Below are 19,376 nucleotides of genomic sequence, written 5' to 3' on the forward strand. Positions count from 1 at the left end.
CCTGGGTCAGGGCAATCCCAGACACAGCTACAGGCTGGGTGGAGAAGTGATTCAGAGCAGCCATGTGAAGAAGGACTTGATAGTGTTGAGGTGAGCTATAAGGCAGAAGTTCTTTACTGTGAAGCTGGCAAGGTGCTGGCCCAGGTTGCCCAAGGAAGTTGTGAATGCTCTATCCCTGGTGGTGTTCAAGTCCGGGTGGACAAACCCTTGGGTGACATGATTTAGTGTGAGGTGTCCCTCTACATGGCAAAGGGGTTGGAACTAGAGGATCTAAAGGTCCTTTCCAACCCAAAACTTTCTATGATTCTATGATTTCAGCAAGGGCACTAAAAAGACAGCAATGTAAAACTAGTGTCTGAAGTTTCAGCTAAGCCCAGCTGTTGTAATTATTGCTTATTATTACTGGCAGTGATGAATAATAAACAGAGATGGGTGAAAAATGCCAGTCCTTTTTTTATGAGAAAATTAGAGAATATTTTAATTTAAAAGCAGAATTTTAAAGGAAATTAAATCAAAAGCAGATTTTGCAAACATTTCTGATTAAAACCTTTATTTTTTAAAACATCAGACCCAAAAACTTTCACTAAAAGTGTTTGCTTGCTTTCTTTGTTTATTTTTGACTAAGAAAGATTTCCCAGTGAAGAATAAATAGTCTTATTTCATCAAAGGTACAATTAGAAAATTTCAACCATTAATGTTGAGTAGTCAGGGCCCTGAGGTCCCTGATGGGCCTCTTCATCCTTGTCTGCATCTTCCCTGCTCTCTGACACCCCACCACAGGGTCATTCCCCACCTTCCCAGGGCACAGGATACCTCATCAGTCCCCCGGTGTCATCAACCCTTGCCCCAGTCAAGCCAGTGCTTCAACACAGAGGGTCCCCAGCTCCCCATAGCCCTGCAAACTAACTGTTGGCAGGAATACTGCTATCAGCACCAAGCAGTTCACATGAAAAAAGTGAGCCACCACCACCAAGTAAAATCAGAATTTGCTGTAAATGATGGTACTGCACAGAGTCTGCATGCGCCTCTATCTCTTGCACCTGGATGGACAAGGGGAGGGATAGTCCTTACCAGAGGAATGCAGAGTATGTTTGTTTGTTTATTTATTATTCTCCTTGCCTTTTTACAAAGAAAATACATAAGCATGAGTAACATTAGCTCTCTCTCACACTTTCCTTGGTGCAAATGAGATGCTGACCTAGTGCTGTTGTTTCCTGTCCTGTGTTAAGTCATGCAGTGTAGATAGTTTATCCTGCCTGTGTCTCTGCTGTAAGACTAGAGATCATGTTATCACTTTACAAATATAGCATATTAGTACATCTGGAAGGCTTGTCACGCTGCAGGCTTCAAACAGGTCTGGCTGGCCATGAGCTATACTGCTGCTATAAACAACCTCAGTGTTCCACATTGAGTAACACTTGGGAACCCTGGACACTTGTGGTCTTTATTAGTAAGTAAGTAACAGTTTTGCTGATTATTGTGTTTTTTTCAGATGTATGGGGTCAAGGTGGGAAATGGTAGGGAAAGTGAGAAGTCATTATCAGGTCTTCCTTGCTGTTACTGTGCTGTGTTGTTTTTTTCTATATTAATGTATATGAGAAAAATAGCTGAAACATGAAGCCTTAGTATAAAGTGTTGTGTTTACTGCATACCTTTAAAAATAGTAAGATTCACCCAATACATAGTTCTTCTAAGCAGATTTACACCTGTGACAATCCAAACTTTATAAATTAGGAAAACCTTCAAGACTCACTTTGTGACTCCGTTGTAATAAACCCTTGCTATTACATCTCAAGGACATATGCTGGTGTGGGAATGATTTTCAACAACAACAAAAAAAAAGATTAGAAAGGCTGGTCATTTATCCTTGCTGTCTGTCAAAATTTAGAGTGGAATTTAAAAAGACTTACAGAAATTCAGTTTCTGAAGGCCTAATCTAACTGGTATAGGAAATCTAGCCTGCTAAATCTTTTGTGAAGAAAGCCTATCATTTAAAGTCAAATATTGTCGTTATAGTTGTTGTTGCTGCTACCTGGTGCTGCCTGTCACTGACATATTACTATCTGTAGGCTAAAAGTTACTGACCAGCTCTCTTCCTCTCAGTAGTACTTAACTGCACCATTTCAAGGATCAGCGATGGATGATAATCCTCATTAGCCAAAGAGATAGATCCTACCAGTTTCATCCACTTTGCTTTCCTCAGACAGAAGGTGAAGGTAGAGAATTATTCAAAGGAGAATGTTCAGCAGTCCATGCCACAGGTGTCTTCTGTCCACAGGTGAGGGAAGGTTTTGCTGGAAATGGTGAAGTCACAGCTGTGTCAAGGGAAGAGAGCTGATAAAATACAGCTGCTACCTCATGACTATATAGTGGGGTTTGGACCATTTGAGATAAAATAACTTGGCTGCTGGAATAGTTGAAAGCAGCATCTTATCTTGCTTACCCAAATAGTCTGCCATATCTTGTTAAATCACAGAATTTGTCTGCTTAGGAAGTACTTTTGAGCATTTTGCTCATGATATACATGATATGAATGTATCTAACACTGGAAATATGACTAAGAAGCTTGATGTCATAGCTCAGACACAGATTTTTGCTCTCTGCCTGCATCAGAGGAAGACATAGGTGATAGGATTTGATTCTTAATTAGTGCATGAAAAATAGACTCCTGGGAGCAAAAGGAAATGATCAAAATTTTGAGGGTCTTTGGCTAGTCTCAATTAGGAGAGGGAGCTTAAAATAAAATTTTTGATGCTGTCGTCCACATAGGTAACTTCAGAGGCTGGATCCTGTACAGGAAAGGTAACAGTAGTAGCCTCAGTTCCTGGAGACGGTCCAGATCCATTAACCTTAAGACAAATGAGAGTAAGTCAATTAAATGTTCTGCTAAAAACAGGATGCCATAAAACAGGTCTGAGAAACCTGAGACTGTAATTTTATGCTTAATTAAGATAATTTAATTGTATATGAAAACCTCCATGTTTTGTTCAGTGACACTGAGTACAATTTTATTTGCCATGGGTCTTTGTATGCGTAACTAGGTGGGGTCTCTTTAATTAATTCTTAGCACATGCTCTAGCTTTCCCAGGACTACCTTGTCTACTACTTCAGACAATAGTTTTAACCTGCTGGCTACAGCTGCGTTCATAGATTCAATCACCTATAAAATATATAATACACTTTGAGCTTATTGTATTCCTTTTTGACAAGAAGGAGCTGTAAAATACATGCCCATTTCAAATACATCAATCTCATGAAAATTAGAACTCTCTTCAGCAACACTCAATAAAAAAATAGAATGGATTTATGTCACAGATGTCAGTCCAGTATTTCATTAGCTTCATTGTCAGTGGAAGAATCACTTTGAATAATTAGCCAGCTTACTGAAGTGCTAGGGGAATACATCTGTAAAAAACCCCCTTGCGTATGTAACATCCATCATGCTTGATGGCAAACATATCAGTGCTACAAGAGTTGGGGAAGTATAAGGAATATTGTAATTCAGCTGCTAATTAATCCATAATTAAAGACCTAATTAATGAATAACCCTGTGAAAAAGTGTCTAAAAATCTAGATATGAAGACTGCAGTGATAAAAAGGAATCTTGTTTGTGAGACTAGTTAATTTACATCTAGAATAGGAACTGATTAATGGAAACAGTCAGTAAGACATTGTGCTGCACAGTGGACAAATACGCACATAAAAATGTGTGGAAGCCAAGCTCAGCCTTTGCACATCTATATTCACATATCCATTTAATTTTACGATGTTTCTAGTTATTACTACCTAAGTATAAGGAGTAGGTTAAGAAAAGATGTATTTGCTGTCTTAGCCGTGATATGTAAACAGTGCAAAATTTAATTATTTGTGTGTGAAAGAGGCTAATATAGCTTCTGTTCTTAAATGCTTCTTTTATGAAATGGCTAAAGCAGAAAATTCAAAAAGAACTTGATTTATCAGAGCATTCAGGATTAAACCCTGTGATATGCAAAGACACTAATTTCTGAAATTAACTTCAGTGAAAGCTGGACTAATTAATAGCTTGAAAGTGTCACTGTCTGTCTGTGTTTGTTTATCTAGAAGCTGGCTGGCTGAAACTGTGCTCTTGAGAGAGCAGGAGGGAACATTTCAAACTCCCAAAACCTCTGGGCTTGCATCCAGGTGTCAAGGTTGCTTTATCCAGCCCTGGAGCAGCTTGTCCCTTTCCTCTTCTATTTATTCCGCAGTGCAGCTGCATTTGCTGGATCTCTGCAGACCCAGGCCTTCAGGGTGGCACCTGCTGTGATCCACAGCATTGCCCTGGCCACCTGTGGTCCAGGACCCAGCCATGACATGGGTGTGTATATGATCTGAAGCATAATCTAACTTGGATCCCCCACCTGAAATGCTGACTGTCAAATCCACACATTCGGCAAGTCTAGTGACATTTAAACCAGTCATGCTGGCAGGGAGGATAATTCCCTGCTGGTCTAGAGCAACAAGAAATTGTTACTGGCAGCAAGACTAGGTAGGGAAGAGCAGCTTCCTGCTTTTCAGTCCCCTCCCGCTCCCCAGGTAGCACACGGAAGCACTACCCCTCTTACAAGCTGTGCACAGTTAGCACAATATAGTTGTATACTATGAACATTGTCACCATTTCTGTTCTCTTTCAAACACAGCATGTTTCTGTAATTTAATCTTTCCTGAATAACTCAAAATATGTGTTCAGTTGCTATCCAAATGTCAGGTTTCCTTTGAATTATTTAAAGACTGTGAGATAAATGACTTGATCGTTCTGAAGCGCAGTGTGAGCGAACTAATTTCCTAAGAAATTATTTGCAGGATTGGTAGGAAATATGTTCACCCACATTTTCCTCTATGCAATCCTGCCAGCAATATTCATAAGACTGTAGCAGATCTCCCACAGTGATTGTCTGAAAGAAAAAAGGCCTAAGTGAGCAAGGCTGTTAAAAAAATTGAAGAAACCAAAACATTAATAATTTGGTAACTCATGTAAAGCAGCAAAGAAAAGTATACACAAGGCTGTTACTGAGGGCAACCAGGCCCCGTACAAACTCAGGAGGGCTATAACAGAGATCAAGTGGCCATGAGATCACTGGCTGCTGTCAAAGATGATTGTGGAAACATACAGTTTCAGGTGCCAGGAAGACGGTGCCAGACCCCTCTCAGTGGTGCCCAGTGACAGGACAAGGAGCAGTGGCCATAAACTAAAACACAAGAAGCCTCATCTCAACATGAGGAAGAACTTTACATTGAGGGTGGCAGAGCACTGGAACAGGCTGCCCAGGGAGGTTGTGGAGTCTCCCTCTCTGGAAACATGCAAAACCCATCTGGATATGTTCCTGTGTAACCTACTCTAGGTGCTTTGCCTTGGCACCTAGAGCAGAGGTCCCTCCAGACCCTTCAGAGTTCCCTTCCAACCCTAGCTACTTTGTGATTCTGTGATCTGGCAGATTCATGGCAGAGCTGCAAACAAGCGGTGAACATACCAGTAGCTGAAGGAAGCAAGGGCATTTAAGGGGTAGCATACTAACTAAATCTCTCCAGTTTTACTGATGGCTTATGTGGTCTGAAGTACACATATCTTTGTCGCAACAACATGAATAACAATAAATACAAAATAATAATTATTACGGGCATTACAAGGCAAATATCTTCTTTTCAGTTCTGTAGTTTTTCAGTACCTTACTGAACATATTCTGGTCCGGGACTCCTGGGTACTATTACTATATAAAGAAATAAAACTGAAGTAGATGCCAAAGAACTGTCTGTGTACTGTTAGGTGAATTTATGCAGTAAAATAAAATAAATGATAAAACAACGCATGCCCATGTGTAAGCAGATGATTTTATGAGCAACAATATGTGGCACTAATGTTATATCATTTACATGAAAGCATATGATAAATAGAATCACAGAGATTTTGCTTTTTTTTTGCCACATAATGCTCCAAATGTGTTACTGTATTTATATCCTTATAGACATAAGGACTGTGTTTAATAGGCTTATTTATAATACACTTGAATGAATACATTTTTTTTCAAGATTGTGAAGGGATGGAGGTGTCTTTTTTTTAAAAACAAAAAATCTTACAGGGGTGTCTGAAAAGGCATTTGTTCTTTTCCATGGATACGGAGATAGCCTATGGTAATCGGCGACCTAAACCTGAATATTGATAGCAAAAGAGTGCTCTTAATGTAAGCAAGTGTTTCTTCTCACCTCAGCTGGGCCAGAGAGGTGGTGGATCATAAAACTGACCTGGAAAGAAGCAAAAATGTGTTTCAGTGTTGAGAAGAGGCTTACAGTACGGTAAGACTGAGTGAGCTGCTGAGGAGAGCGGCTTGTTAAGGTACTTTCTGAAGCCACAGAGCTTTAGGATGGTGTATTTGAGAAAAGTTTGTAGGTCGCAGTATCTGGGACTGAAGGTACAGCCCCAGGGGAGAAACATGAATTTGTGCTTTAGAATGTAGAGAGGGGAAATGCTAATTGTAAGGATTCTTGTGAGTCCCTTACTGATGAAAACTGGGACAAAGTTCCAGATGACCTATCCTGCTAGCTGAGGAAGAGATGATGTTGCAAAGGCCACAGTGTTCAGAAGAACTTTTTTTTTCCCCAAAAAGATAGGCATTATTTTTTTTTATTTTCCCTCTTCTTAAGAAATATATAAAAATGGAGAAGGAGTGAAACTAAGGGAAAATGCTTCCATCTGCCCTCAGTACAGGTTTCTCTGGTTAGAAACTCTACCATCAATTTGCCAAATAATGCAAATGCTTATTATCAAGAAAGATCTATTTTTATTTTGAATTTAATAAGTTTAAAATATTGCCTTGAATGTAATGCGTAGGTACTTATGAAGGGAAAGTCTTGTAATCATAAAAAAAAAAAATGTATTTGGAATTGTTGTGGTTTAAACCCAGTCATGCAACTTGTTCACTCACTCTCAGTGAGTGGTGCTGGGCTGACAGCAATCGAGGCCCCCCCGCCCCCCCCAGGGCTCTCCCCTTCCCCGCTCCCGGAGGAATGGGGAGGAGGATCGAAAGGGTGCAACTCCTACGGGTTGAGACAAGAACAGTCCAGCAACCAATGTACAACACAAATCACCACCGCTACTATCAACTACAACAATGATAAGAGAAAATAACAAGGGAAGAGAATACAATACCACCGGCCAAGAAACGAGTCCCACCCGGAAGCCCATGTCCTTCCGGGTAACTCCCAGTTACCTGCCACCCCGGGCATGACATGCTATGGTATGGAATACCTCCTTGGCTAGCCTGGGTCAGGCGCCCCGTCTCTGCTTCCTCCCGGCTTCCCCTCCTCCCTGGCAGAGCATGAGCCTCACAAAGTCCTTGGTCAGGGTAAACATCACTTAGCAACAACCGAAAACATCGGTTTCACCAACATTGTTCCCGGGCTGGAAGTCAAAACACAGCACTGCACCAGCTACCACAAAGGAGAAACATGACTGCTACTGCTGAACCCAGGACAGGAATGGATAGCTTTGTTTCTGAGCTCACCATTCTGGGTAAGATAAGAAATCAGACTGACTTTCCAGTATGTTGCCTTTTAAGGATATTAAGACCTTGTCGATTACTTAGGAAGTGTAAATGGTTAGGGATAAGATTATTTGCTTCCACAGGCACACAGAGAACTATTTTCTCCAGAAGTGATTCTGTCGTAAATGACATTTTTGCCTTCTCTTTATGTTCCTCAATCCCCTTTCCCCTGGAAAACACTGTGCTTTCATTGTCACACATTACGGAAGAACCTTGCATTTGTGATCTATCTCACTAATAACTCATAACCCTGAACGAATGTTATAACCATATATTATCTAAGAAAGGTGTGTTGATGATCTATAGCATAATTTAGATGTAGATGTTATTCAAAGAACATGGCATTGAGCTGTAAACTCAGTGGAGTTATGAAGTAGGGTGTTGCACATGCAGATGGTGGTTGCTTTAGGACTTGACCACAGTGAAAGGAAGATTGCCTGTTTCTTGGGTGAGAAGTAATGTGAGCATGGGTTTTGTTTTTCAGTTACTGCCACACTGGTGGGTTGAGTAATCCTCACAAGTATGACCAAAGCTTGTCCTTGATAATCATGTGTAAGTATAGGGTGTGAAAGGAGCAATGATGAATTACAAAAGAAGGGAGAAGCTGGAAGAAGGGGGCTGAAGTATGTATAGATTTTGGTGAATAACCATGTGACTGCTTTGAGCGGGGCAGTTGGACTAAGTGACCTCCAGAGGCCCTTTTCAGCTTCTCCGTTTCTGTGATTTCTGGCAATAGGTAAAATGCTAATAATGATTACCTATGAAGAGCCTAAGTATGGGAGAGGAAAAAGGTGAGGAATGCAAGCTGAAGGGAAGAAGTTAGAAAGAAGTCTAGAATGAGGCATTTTTCTACCCAAATGTAGCTTCCCACTTGTGGCTAATAGATGATAGCTCTGGGTTTTCCTATGCAGGCTTAACCTGATGATTGGAAAAAAACCCAACTGTTATTTGTGAACTTGAACAGCTACAGACCTATGTATTTCTAGAAATGGAAATTGTTATTGCTAGTTGCTTCTTCTGCCACAAATTCTTGCCTTGCATGAGTAAGCACCCTGAAGAACCTACACATAGGAGAAGTATAGTTTCTGCCAGCTTGCCAGGCTCTCTTTTCTGATCAACGTCTCATCCTCAAGGATAAGTATAGTTCCTGCCAGCTTGCCAGGCTCTCTTTTCTGGGCAACATCTCATCCTCAAGAGAATGGTGGCATCTAAACTCTGGGAAATACGCATTGTGCCATCATGCTTGATACTTCATGTCATTTTTTGAACTAAGGAATAGAGTAAAACAGCCCTTGGAAGAGTTATGGATGGCAACAAAGTTTCACCTTTGTCCTGAGGAATATTTGTACAGCCTTAGCCACCCTGTGATCTGATCAGGATTTGTGACTTTGCTCCTTCTGAATAGATTATTCCTGAGGAGTTATGATGGACACCTCTCACCCGCCTCCACGTTCCTGCTCTGCTTGGTTTTACTATTGAAGAAAAAAAACAATGCATTGAAACCTAATTCAATATGTGGATAAAAGCTGTATGAACTTTTCTGACCTGAGTGTCTAATAAATCAGTGTCTCAGTAAAGAACAGATGACTTAACCTGGGAGTCAGGAAGGTGGGGAGCAAGTCAAGGGTATAGAGTACTTTCACAGTTTATTCAGACTTTGCATTGATTAAGGCCATCTAGTTCCATCTAGAGGTCAAGTGTCCAGCTGCCACTTCACCATCTTGTAGCAATTCAGCTCTTGCAATAGCCCTTCTACCAAAGCACACTGCTATGAATTGGTCCATTAAAATGAATTAGATCCTGCAGAGTGGATGCTGGTCTGCAGGTACTGTGAGGAAGAAGTCCTTGTCACTAGGTTTCTTGATTTGGGCAGCAGAGGAAAAGGTTTTATTTTATGCAATAAACAGTTTCTTGTAAATTATTAGTGAATATATTTTAGAGAGGTGCAGCTGATTGTAGATATGCCTTTCCACTGAGAGTAAGGTCACCACTCTCATTACACTGCTATTAATGGGGTTTTGGCTCAGCTGTTGTCAGCAGTTGATTCCAGATAGGTTCGGAACAATTTTTGCCTCATTGTTAGTGCTTGTAAAGATAATCAATAGAAGCAGCTTTATGAACAGCTAAGACAACAGTTTATGTAAACACTGTAAGACACAGAAGACTATGTCATAGAAAAACGTTTCTGACCAGTCTCTGTGCCAGTACTTTGGGGTGTTTGTAAGGGTGTTTCTTTTTAAGATGACAAATAAAGCGGACAGGTAAGAAGCTTTCCTCTTGGTGTACCTATGCATAATCCTTTTTAGCTCACTCTCTGCATTTTCCAGAGGACATGAGGGTGTTTTGCTGACTCAGAAGAAATTATTCCTTTATACATTATGTGTTACAGAAAGGTAGGTGAAAGGGGTTGAAAGATAAAAGAGACAGTATTATAACAGAAGAACAGATAATAGTCCCAGCTGAAGGATGCAGAGCATGGAAAAAATCATCACAGCCAAGTCTGAGGAAAAAGTAATAAATACAAGCTTGAAAATACCCAGTAAAAAAAAGGGCAATTTTTTTTTTTAAATGGTAGTATATGGTCCACTGGGGTTTTCTTCTTTCCTTTTTTTATTTTTTTTTTTTTCCTTGAACTTATGAATGGTATGATAAATGTGGTATCTAGTGAAACCTCAAGCAAAGTTTAAATAACTGATTTTCCTTTTCTCTGCTTTTATCTTGGTAGAAGCAATTATTTTTAAAAGGCTTCAAACTTCTCTTTTGTAAGACTTGTTTGCAGAGGTTCAACAAACCATTTTATAAAGAGCTAAGCACAATAGAAGTCCTCTGTAGAGAATCTAGTTGCATTTCATGAAAACCAGTGAATTGTGATGATTGTACCCTTACCAGTGGCTCCAAGCAAGAGAGTATAGTTTTACCTGTTTTATCAAGATTTTTACTTGTGTTAGTGATTTAGTAGGCGGTTTGTTTTCTCTGTTGGTATTGAAACTGTTCTATAGTTTAGTAAGAAGCATCCTGTTGTCAGTCATGCTGTGTTTCACAAGATGTAAATCTGAGGTCTCAGTCTCTTGTGGTTGTTAAGGATCCTACAGCATGGTTTGTTCCTTGAGTTAAAAATAGGTAGCATTCATACTGGGGCCAAGCTGATAAGGTAATGAGAGCTGTGATGAACTTCTGCAGGCACAAGGTTTCTGCATGAAGTTTCTGTGGTTTCAACTAAAGATGGAAAGCTTCTTGAGTTAGGATCCAGTTCAGCTCAGTTCCTAACTGCACAGGACCTGATACATGGATACGAAGCCTTCGATTGTTGGAAGGTAATTCTATATATGCTAATAAATGGGGACCATGTGTTCACAACCCTTCACCTTATCTTTGACCTAAGTAAGTTTTCACTGTATGTTGCAGGCTGGTCTTTCAACGCCTTTCACAGAAATGCACCTACTGGAAATTCCCAGATTCCACTGGAACAGGATAGCTTGGATGCGTAATGATCAATACTTGGGAACCGAAGATGAAGTGTTTTTGCAGACTCTACAATGAATAATTTCTTTATGAGCTCTCTTTTAATATTAGTTACATAAATTAGTTACATAAAATTAGTTACAAAAATGTAAAAATACAGTCTTTAAAGTTATTTTCACCGGTGTTAATCAAATTAGCATTTCTTTCGAACTGTGTCTTTATTTTGGAGAGGGAGAATTGCAATAAATACAAAAAAAAATCAGCTTTTAGCAGTTGTCATGCATTTTATGTAGAAGTCAATTGCATACTACATTGATTACTGACAGCACAAAACCCTAGACAAATTAGGTAAGATGGAAATACTATATTAATATTTCTCATGACATTGCTTTTTTTCCCAGATAATTTTAATGAAACATGATCATTTGGTTCCTTATTTTTCTATTATTTCTTTCCTGAAGTGTTCATGATGGCTTGTTCTTGCAGGAGAAGCTTAATGTCAACAGTATGGGGCATCAGGTGATAATATTTGACTTTTCTCTCATAAGAGGACTGTGGGAAACTCGAGTTAAGAAGAACAAAGAACGTCAGAGAAAAGAGAAGGAAAGATTAGAAAAAAGCTCATTGGAGAAGTAAGCCAACTTTCCTGCTGTTCATTTTAACTAAATCCATTATTATTATTATCCAGTAACGCTGGCATATACTAAGCATTATCTGATTCAAATCTTATATTTTTGGGTTTGATTTCAACAATTTCACACCTCCTTTCCTCAGATGATTGTAAAAAAAATGCAGTAGAAATTGTGCTTCTGTTTCATTAGAGTCCCTGCTCTTTCTTATATAAACTATGATTTACTAAGGCTGTATTTTATTGTCTACTGTGTAGAATTAATTTGGAGGAAAAAATATTTTGTACATTTTTAGTACTTATATGCTATATAAAATTATGACTATTATAGAATTCATGAAAATATGCTCAAAAATTTAGTACTATAAATACTTTAAGGCTTTTGTTGAGTTGACAGGAGAAACAAAAGGAATTAAATAAATGGGCATATACAATTGCTTCTGAATAAGAAAGAGAGGATAGAATAAAAGAATTATCATAGGATTTTCTTGTTAAAATATTAAAGAAAGCTTTGATTGCAATGCTTACATACACTAATCATGTTATTGTTTTTGTTATATTTAACTTATGGTTTCTTTAAGGAATATTTTGGTTTCTTTATGTTTGTTCCCATAAGAGACAGTGAAATATACTGTGCTGGCAATGTTGGAAACATGACATTTTTCCCTTCTGAGAAGAGAAAAAAGCAATAAAAATAACTTCCTGCTTTAAAATGCACAGGGTTAAAGAGTGTCCTTGTTTAAAAGCATCATTGCATTCAACCTTTGTGTGGTGTTTTGGCTGTCTCAGGAGACATCCACTCATTGATTCTCACTTCCAGTGCAGCTACACTGACAACAGAGCAACTGCGCCAAGGGAAGACCAGGGTAATACAAAGAGTGACTGCCCTTTCTGCATAGTTGCAGTCTTGGGTCTCCTGTCCCTACACCAAAGCCTGCATTAAAAACAAGGGAAAATTGAGCTTGTCCTTCAGATTAAAGGATAAACTTTCTTTTCGGTATGAGCTGAGGGACAGAAAAAGTTTGCTGTTGTGACGATTTTTTACGATGGAAAAAAAAAAGTGAAAGGATATGGGATGAAATTTGATTAAATCTTATTTTGTCCCGCATGCTACATTAAAAATGGCTTTGCCCAGTTCTAACACAGATAAAGCACACAACTCTCTACTGGTGTCTACGTCCGCTAGCGGCTCTTGGGATGCCAGTGCAGCCTTCTTCATAAAAAGAATATTATGACTAGGAAGCCACACCTGTAGGTTCTAACAGCACATGCTGTTCATTTTCAGAACTGCTAGGTCAGTCCCAGTGCGGATCTGAGCATCAGCATACTTCTGCCATGTTTTGGTTTTGTTTTCTTGGTGAAGAAGATAACTTCTGAGTTCAGTAATACAAAAGCAAACTAGAAATGCCAGGCATTGGAAGTTCTGTATGAAAGAAGGAAAGAGGATAACCTTGTGTGGTCTAGGTAGATAATTCCAGCTCCCATGTTTTTGTCAGTAGCATGTGTTAAGGTTCATTGCTTACTGTGACTTGAGTTTTCCATAAAAACAATACATTCTCTGTGCCATTTCTGCCTGTGGTTGGTTGTCTTTATTCATTCCTCCAGCTGAAAAAGTGGAGCTTGACAGCCTTTTTTTTGAACTAATGAGGTCCAAAGTAGTTCTGTTATTTTTTTGTGCCAAACTGAGATGGGGAATTTGGGTATGACACAAAGTTCCAATTACAATTTCAGCATTCAGGAAGGAATTTTATTTTCTTCTTTTAGCTTGCAATTTGAATACAGTGCTTTGTCTTGTACATCTTCATGTAATCAGACTGCTTTCCAGGTAGTCTTACTTCTTTTACTGCTCCTGGAAAAAAAGGAGGGAGCACATGCAACTTTGTTTCCTGAATGCGAGTGATCAGTATATCACCCACTGAAATGAATGGCAAACTTCAGGTTAATTCTTATAATGCAGGCCTCATAGAATGGAAAAGGCTGGCAGAATAACAGTCAAAGTCATAAAAATATTGGTAAGACAATGCAAAATTCAGTTAAAAGAAAAAATCTCTTTGTTTTATGAGGTGTGTAGTGACCTCCTGACCTTTAGGTCCTAAAGGTCAGGTCACAAGTTATTTCTTCGGTGCTTTTCGGTGCTTCCGAAAGGCCAAAAATAAGAGGAGATTTTTCTTCTTGTTATCACAAAAGGATAGATAAAATTGTAATTGTAATTAAATGCTTAATAGGAATAATATTCCCCTGTAGAAATACGTTTCATTATTTTAGGGAGTTCTGGACATTAAATGCTTAATAGGAATAATGTTTCCCTGTAGAAATACATTTTATTATTTTAGGAAATTGTGTGATCAATTTTTGGTATTCTACTCAGAGATTAAAATTTTACCACAGTCAGATAGGTCCACTGAAATCAGTGATAGTAAGAAACTATTTTGGAATGTTGTGACCCAAAATGGTAATTCCAAGAAGATGTTCAAAGAAGGAAGTTTCCTGAACTGAGTCTGCATTCTAGCATTTAACAGTCTAGATAATTATCTTTGCTGGCAGTCAGAGTGAATACCCAAGTAGTGCTGGAATTAATAGAGTTTCGCTGCAAATATACTTGTACAACAGATGAGCTTGGAATCTGTCTTGCTGAGGCTGCTTTTATTTTCTTAAAAAACCCAAACCCCAAACAAACAAAATCCAGTTTTCCTCAAAGAGGTTACAGCTCACTAATGCCCTTGAGATTGTGCAGTTCCTTATCAACTGTGTTGCTAGGTAAAATGACCTGATACTATGTATTTATTGTTTGAGGAAATACTCCCAATTAACCTCTGGGGAAGTTTGCTCATCTTGGGGCAAGGTGATTTAGTTCATGCAGGGTCAGTAAGCAATCACATATTAGGTATTTCTCTTTTTGACTGAAGAATTTCTAACATGAAACCCTTGCAAATAATTGCAAAACTTGAAGTGTGAATTAATGGTAAAGTCTTGTAAAGTTTTTGGAATTTAGGTCTAGTGCAGATGTTTAAGCAGCTGATCAATGAAAGCTGATTCTGGAGAAAAAGAATATTCTGAAAAGCTCATATCTGTCTCTGAGATATGGGAATCAGAACACATTGTGTGGAGTCCTGTTTCCCATTTGGATTTGTGGGACTCCAGAAGCACAACAGTTTAATTGACCCCTGCTTCTGAGGGACATCTATAAACCAGCAACTGAGTATAAAAGAGAAAGATACAGTATAGTGTTGTACAAGAGTAATTTAATTTTACATTATGTCCTTAATCACATTGGGCAAGCCCGTTCTAAGTCTCCCACAGGATATAAAACATGGACTCTTACAAAAAATGTGCATTGTTCTGTGGTTATGAAAGTCCACATTATAGAAAGAAATTTGTGTTTATAGCACTGTTTTATATTTAATCTTCTATAGTCTGTTAGGGGTGAGCAACCTCATATGCTGCTCTGAAATCTGGAATGATGTCAGACTAACTTGATGTGGTATGATAGCGTTCCTCATAAATTTTCCTTTCTACTATTTTTGTTGTTTTGATAAGGGAATGAAAGTGAAAAGCAGGTAAAAACTGATGGCTGACAAATTAAACATTCAAGTGAGGAAATGACAGAGATGTTTGCCCAGATTAGCCATATAAATATTTGCTATGAAATGGCAGAGCCTGGCTTGTCTACCAACCAAACTTGTAGCAAAGATAACAGTTTATTCAACTGCCTCTTCCAGTGCGTCTCTTCTCCAGCATTTTCCTCTCAAGGTCTAGCTAGCTAAATGTACATGTGTTACTTTCCTTAGAAATCACTTCCTGAATGTTGAAAGTCAAAAGAAAACTTTCACTCTACAGGCAGACAATGACTTTTTTCCCTGAGAGTTTATGTGTTTCTTTAATAAAATAGATTTGTCTCTATCTTTAAGCCAAACTTCAGTGCTGTAACTTTATTTGTACTTGAACTAAGATTCTATTTGTGATGTTTATCTTTAATTCTCCCACTCAATACCCAATTCAGAATTTTTCTAAAAAAGACTAAAACTCAAATTGGGAGCCCTTAGCCCCAAACACAAATTATAGGCAACAAGTTGGAAATAAATCTGTAGTTCTAATAACCACTTATTTGACTTCATTCTTAGGCACTTGTGCATACAGACCTTGCATCTAATGTACCACATGCAAATGGGTTTAAAGATAAAAGCCGCTGTTGAGTCACAATTCTTTACAACCCATGGAAGAGTGTGGCAGAGGGACTGAAATTAAATCAATCCAATGGAATTTGAAGAAAATACTACTCATCCATCAGGAATATTAGTCTGTGCTGAGTTCCACTTTAGCTGTCATGCTCTTATAAATATTCTGTAAAAATATTTAATAGTGCTGTGTGGCTAGTGATTCTGACAAAGAGTACTAAACTAGTGTCACAATGTAATGTCCTGGTTATTTCATCCATCCTGATTTAGAAGAAACAGTGCCATCTAATGAAACTTCCTTTTTTTACCTAAGAAACATAGCTTTTCCTCAAGGACAATGAAGTAGTGTTTGGGGAATGATTACCTGAAGACAAGTTTAGCATTAACCAAAGTGGAAATACTTGAATATTCTATCTGCATGCTGATCCTGTTTCATATAAAATCATAGAATTATAGAATAGTTTGGGTTGGAAGGAATCCTAAAGCTCATTCAGCTCCAATTCCCCTGCCATAGGCAGGGACACCAGGTTGCTAAAAACCCCTTCCAACCTGACCTTGAACACAGACAAGGTTGGGGCAGCTACAACTTCCCTTGGCAACCTGTTCCAAGTTCACCACCCTCACAATAAAGAATTCCTTCCTAGTATCAAATCTAAATCTACCTTCTGCCAGTTTAAAGCCATTCCCCCTTATCCTATATCAATATGCTCTTGTAAAAGTCCCTCTCCAGATTTCTTGCAGGCCTCATTTAGCTATTGGAAGCTGCTCTAAGGTCTCTGCAGAGCTTTCTTTTCTCCAAGGTGAACAATCCCAACTCTCTCAGCTTATCTCCATAGGAGAGGTGCTTCACAGGATAGGTATTGTATGCCCTCTGACCATCTTCATGGCTCTCCTCTGGACTTGCCTGAGGTGGCCCATATCTCTTTTGTAATGGGGGCCCCAGAACTGAATGCAGCACTTCAGGTGGAGTCTCACCAGAGCAGAGTAAAGGGGGGGAATCACCTCCCTTGACCTGTTGGCCACACTTCTTTTAATACAGCCAAGAACACGGTTGGCTTTCTGAGCTACAAGCACATGCTGCCGGCTCATGTTGAACTTGTCAGCCAGCACCCCCAAATCCTTCCCATCAGGACTGCTATGAATCCATTCTTTGCCCAATCTGTAGTTTTGCTTGGGATTGCCCTGGCCCATGTGGATGACCTGTATAGTGTGTTGTCCTGAAAGCTTACTGATAAACAGCAATGTATTAGGAAATGTCTTGCCAGAATTAACCTTTTTTCCATACTGTTTATAGTCTGCTTTGGTGAGAGGTGTTTTTGTGTTACAGATATAAAGGCATGAAACAACACTTTTTTTTTGACAAATATTAGAGGCATGAAATCAGCCTTTTTAAAATTAGTTTGTTTATTTGCATAATTGATGTAAAATACTGGAACCTTAGAACTCACGTGACTCCCATGTCCAGAATTTCTTTTTTTTTTTTTCCTCTTCATACTCCCCCATAATTAGGCTTTACTTGACTAATACCTGCTTTCTGAATATTTTAAATGGTAGCTGTTTCTTTAATCTGGCTTTTTGATCAGTCTCTAGAGGAAGACAAAATATTTTATTGATGAATAGTAACAAAAAGACCTAAACTTTAGGAGGGCTGTGATTTTGTAACTAACTCATTTGTTTGTCGTATGTGAAAAAGTATTCCTGGACCATCAGGAGGTTTTAGAAAGCTAAGACCAGAAATTTAATTTCTCTGAAAGTATATTAACATATTTAAAGGCTGATTTTATTTGGGTGGACTTTTTTTTTCTGTTTGCCACTTTATTTTAGGTGCCTTTTGTATCTTTACAGAAAATTCGTGAAATAGCCTCTAGATATGACAAATATGGTGGTAATTCTATTTTATTTGAAAGTTGTCACCAGAGGAAGACTTAAAATGATCTTTATTTTCATAAAGATCTTTAAAAGTACCTTCACCTCAATTTTTGGACAATGATAGAACTGAATAGATCCCTCTGATTTGATCTCAACTGTAACCTGCAAATTACAGCTTTGCAACCTTTGCTTAATGATAATGTACTGGCTTGATCTAAGCCACACCTTCATGCCAGAAAGGCTCATGTTGACTCATTTAGCTAGTGTGCACCCCAAGGATACAAGTGAGGGCTGTAAATTGTTAGGACCTCTGCCATTGGGATAGACCATATTTTCATTCTGAGATGCACTGTATAAAATTATGCATTTTTGTTGCTTAATTATTAATTCACTTTTCATCTGTTCAAAATGTGCTTTACATAGTACTTAGCCCCATGACCATAAGCTTTCTTTTAAAGCTAAACAGAGATTGCTATCATCTAATACATGAGTAAAGATGAAATTTTACACAAGACTTCCAAATCAGTGCATGATATCCATGTTGAATTCCTAAACAGATTTAATTTTTAACACCTGTTTTTCTTCTTAGGTCAATATTTCACTGACTGATTTGGTTAACAGCAGTTTTTTCTATGTGCATTTTATTTTATTTAGCTGACAATGTGTCACGACCTCCTGAGATTTGTGTTTTGTATGTGTTATCAACAAAGTGTCAGGGGGCAGTTTATTGTTTCATCTTTAATGTAGCTCCCTTCTTGCTGATTTGTGTATCCCTTGTGTGAGAGTAACAATTTAGATCTGAGCCCTCTGCTCTTGTGTTCCAGGGGTCTACCTGACAGAGCACTACGGTGCAGTAGAACAGTTCAGTGCCTTACTTTTTATCAAGACCTAGACTTTTTAACCTCTTTTTTTTTTTCTGTTAAATTTCTAACCTCTGTAGAATTTATACCATGGGGAATGAGTCAGTCAGCTTGTGTATATGAGTGAAGAGTAATGAATGCAAGAAAAGCATCTTGGAGATAAGCTTTTTTAGTGCATTGAATTATGCACTGAGATAAAATCTTTATTGCTTTAGTACAAAAATCAAACAATTCCATGGAAATGAGAGTGCGGTAATGCAGAATTAAGCTTCGCAGAGGGACACAAAAGCTGTATGTGGAGGACTGAAGGAGGATGTGAGAAACAACAGTACAGCAGTGCTAAGTAAAGATAGGATTATTTTGAAGATTAAAAAAAAGTAATGCCAGAGTTTTGGTCTTTTTCAGCTCCTGACTTTTAATAGTTCACATCTTTTTGTTTTGTTTCTTGAGGATTCAATGAACTTTCCCCACACCCTCCCTGCACACTTCACCTCCCACCCGCCTCCCACAGGAATACAGAGCTTTTATAGCTAATTAGGTGTGCTTACTGGTAGATGAGTTTTGGAAAAAAAGATGAGTAGGTGGTCTGGGCCTGCTTATATTTCTTACAGTATACGAAAGCACTATTTTCTAGCTTTTCCTAGTGATCTATTACTCTTGAATTGTCTGCCCTCTGTTGTGCTGGTGGTTTCTGGAGTTCAAATGACAAATTGAATAGACAAGATCAACACTAAGAAATGAATTGGCTCATGTGTCAAAGCATCTGAAGGAGGAGTTTCAATTTTAATGTCTGCTTATATGAAAAATTCTGTAATCTGATGCTTCC

At 38.5% G+C, this 19,376-nt stretch overlaps 1 protein-coding gene across 1 annotated transcript in view; it reads left to right on the forward strand.

Annotated features, from left to right (window-relative positions):
• The first annotated feature begins 11,482 nt into the window (after window positions 1-11,482).
• LRRC2 (leucine rich repeat containing 2) overlaps window positions 11,483-19,376 on the forward strand; it is a 53,957-nt gene continuing 46,063 nt past the window's right edge. Inside the window, exon 1 of the mRNA XM_062624569.1 lies at window positions 11,483-11,650. Within this exon, the coding sequence (XP_062480553.1) occupies window positions 11,526-11,650 (125 nt within the window). The 5' untranslated portion in view covers window positions 11,483-11,525. The remainder of the gene's footprint in view (window positions 11,651-19,376) is intronic.

This window comes from Pezoporus occidentalis, unplaced genomic scaffold, assembly GCF_034315485.1.
Source record: "Pezoporus occidentalis ecotype Australia unplaced genomic scaffold, CSIRO_AGI_Poc_V1 ctg27, whole genome shotgun sequence".
In the NCBI taxonomy this organism is placed as follows: domain Eukaryota; kingdom Metazoa; phylum Chordata; class Aves; order Psittaciformes; family Psittacidae; genus Pezoporus; species Pezoporus occidentalis.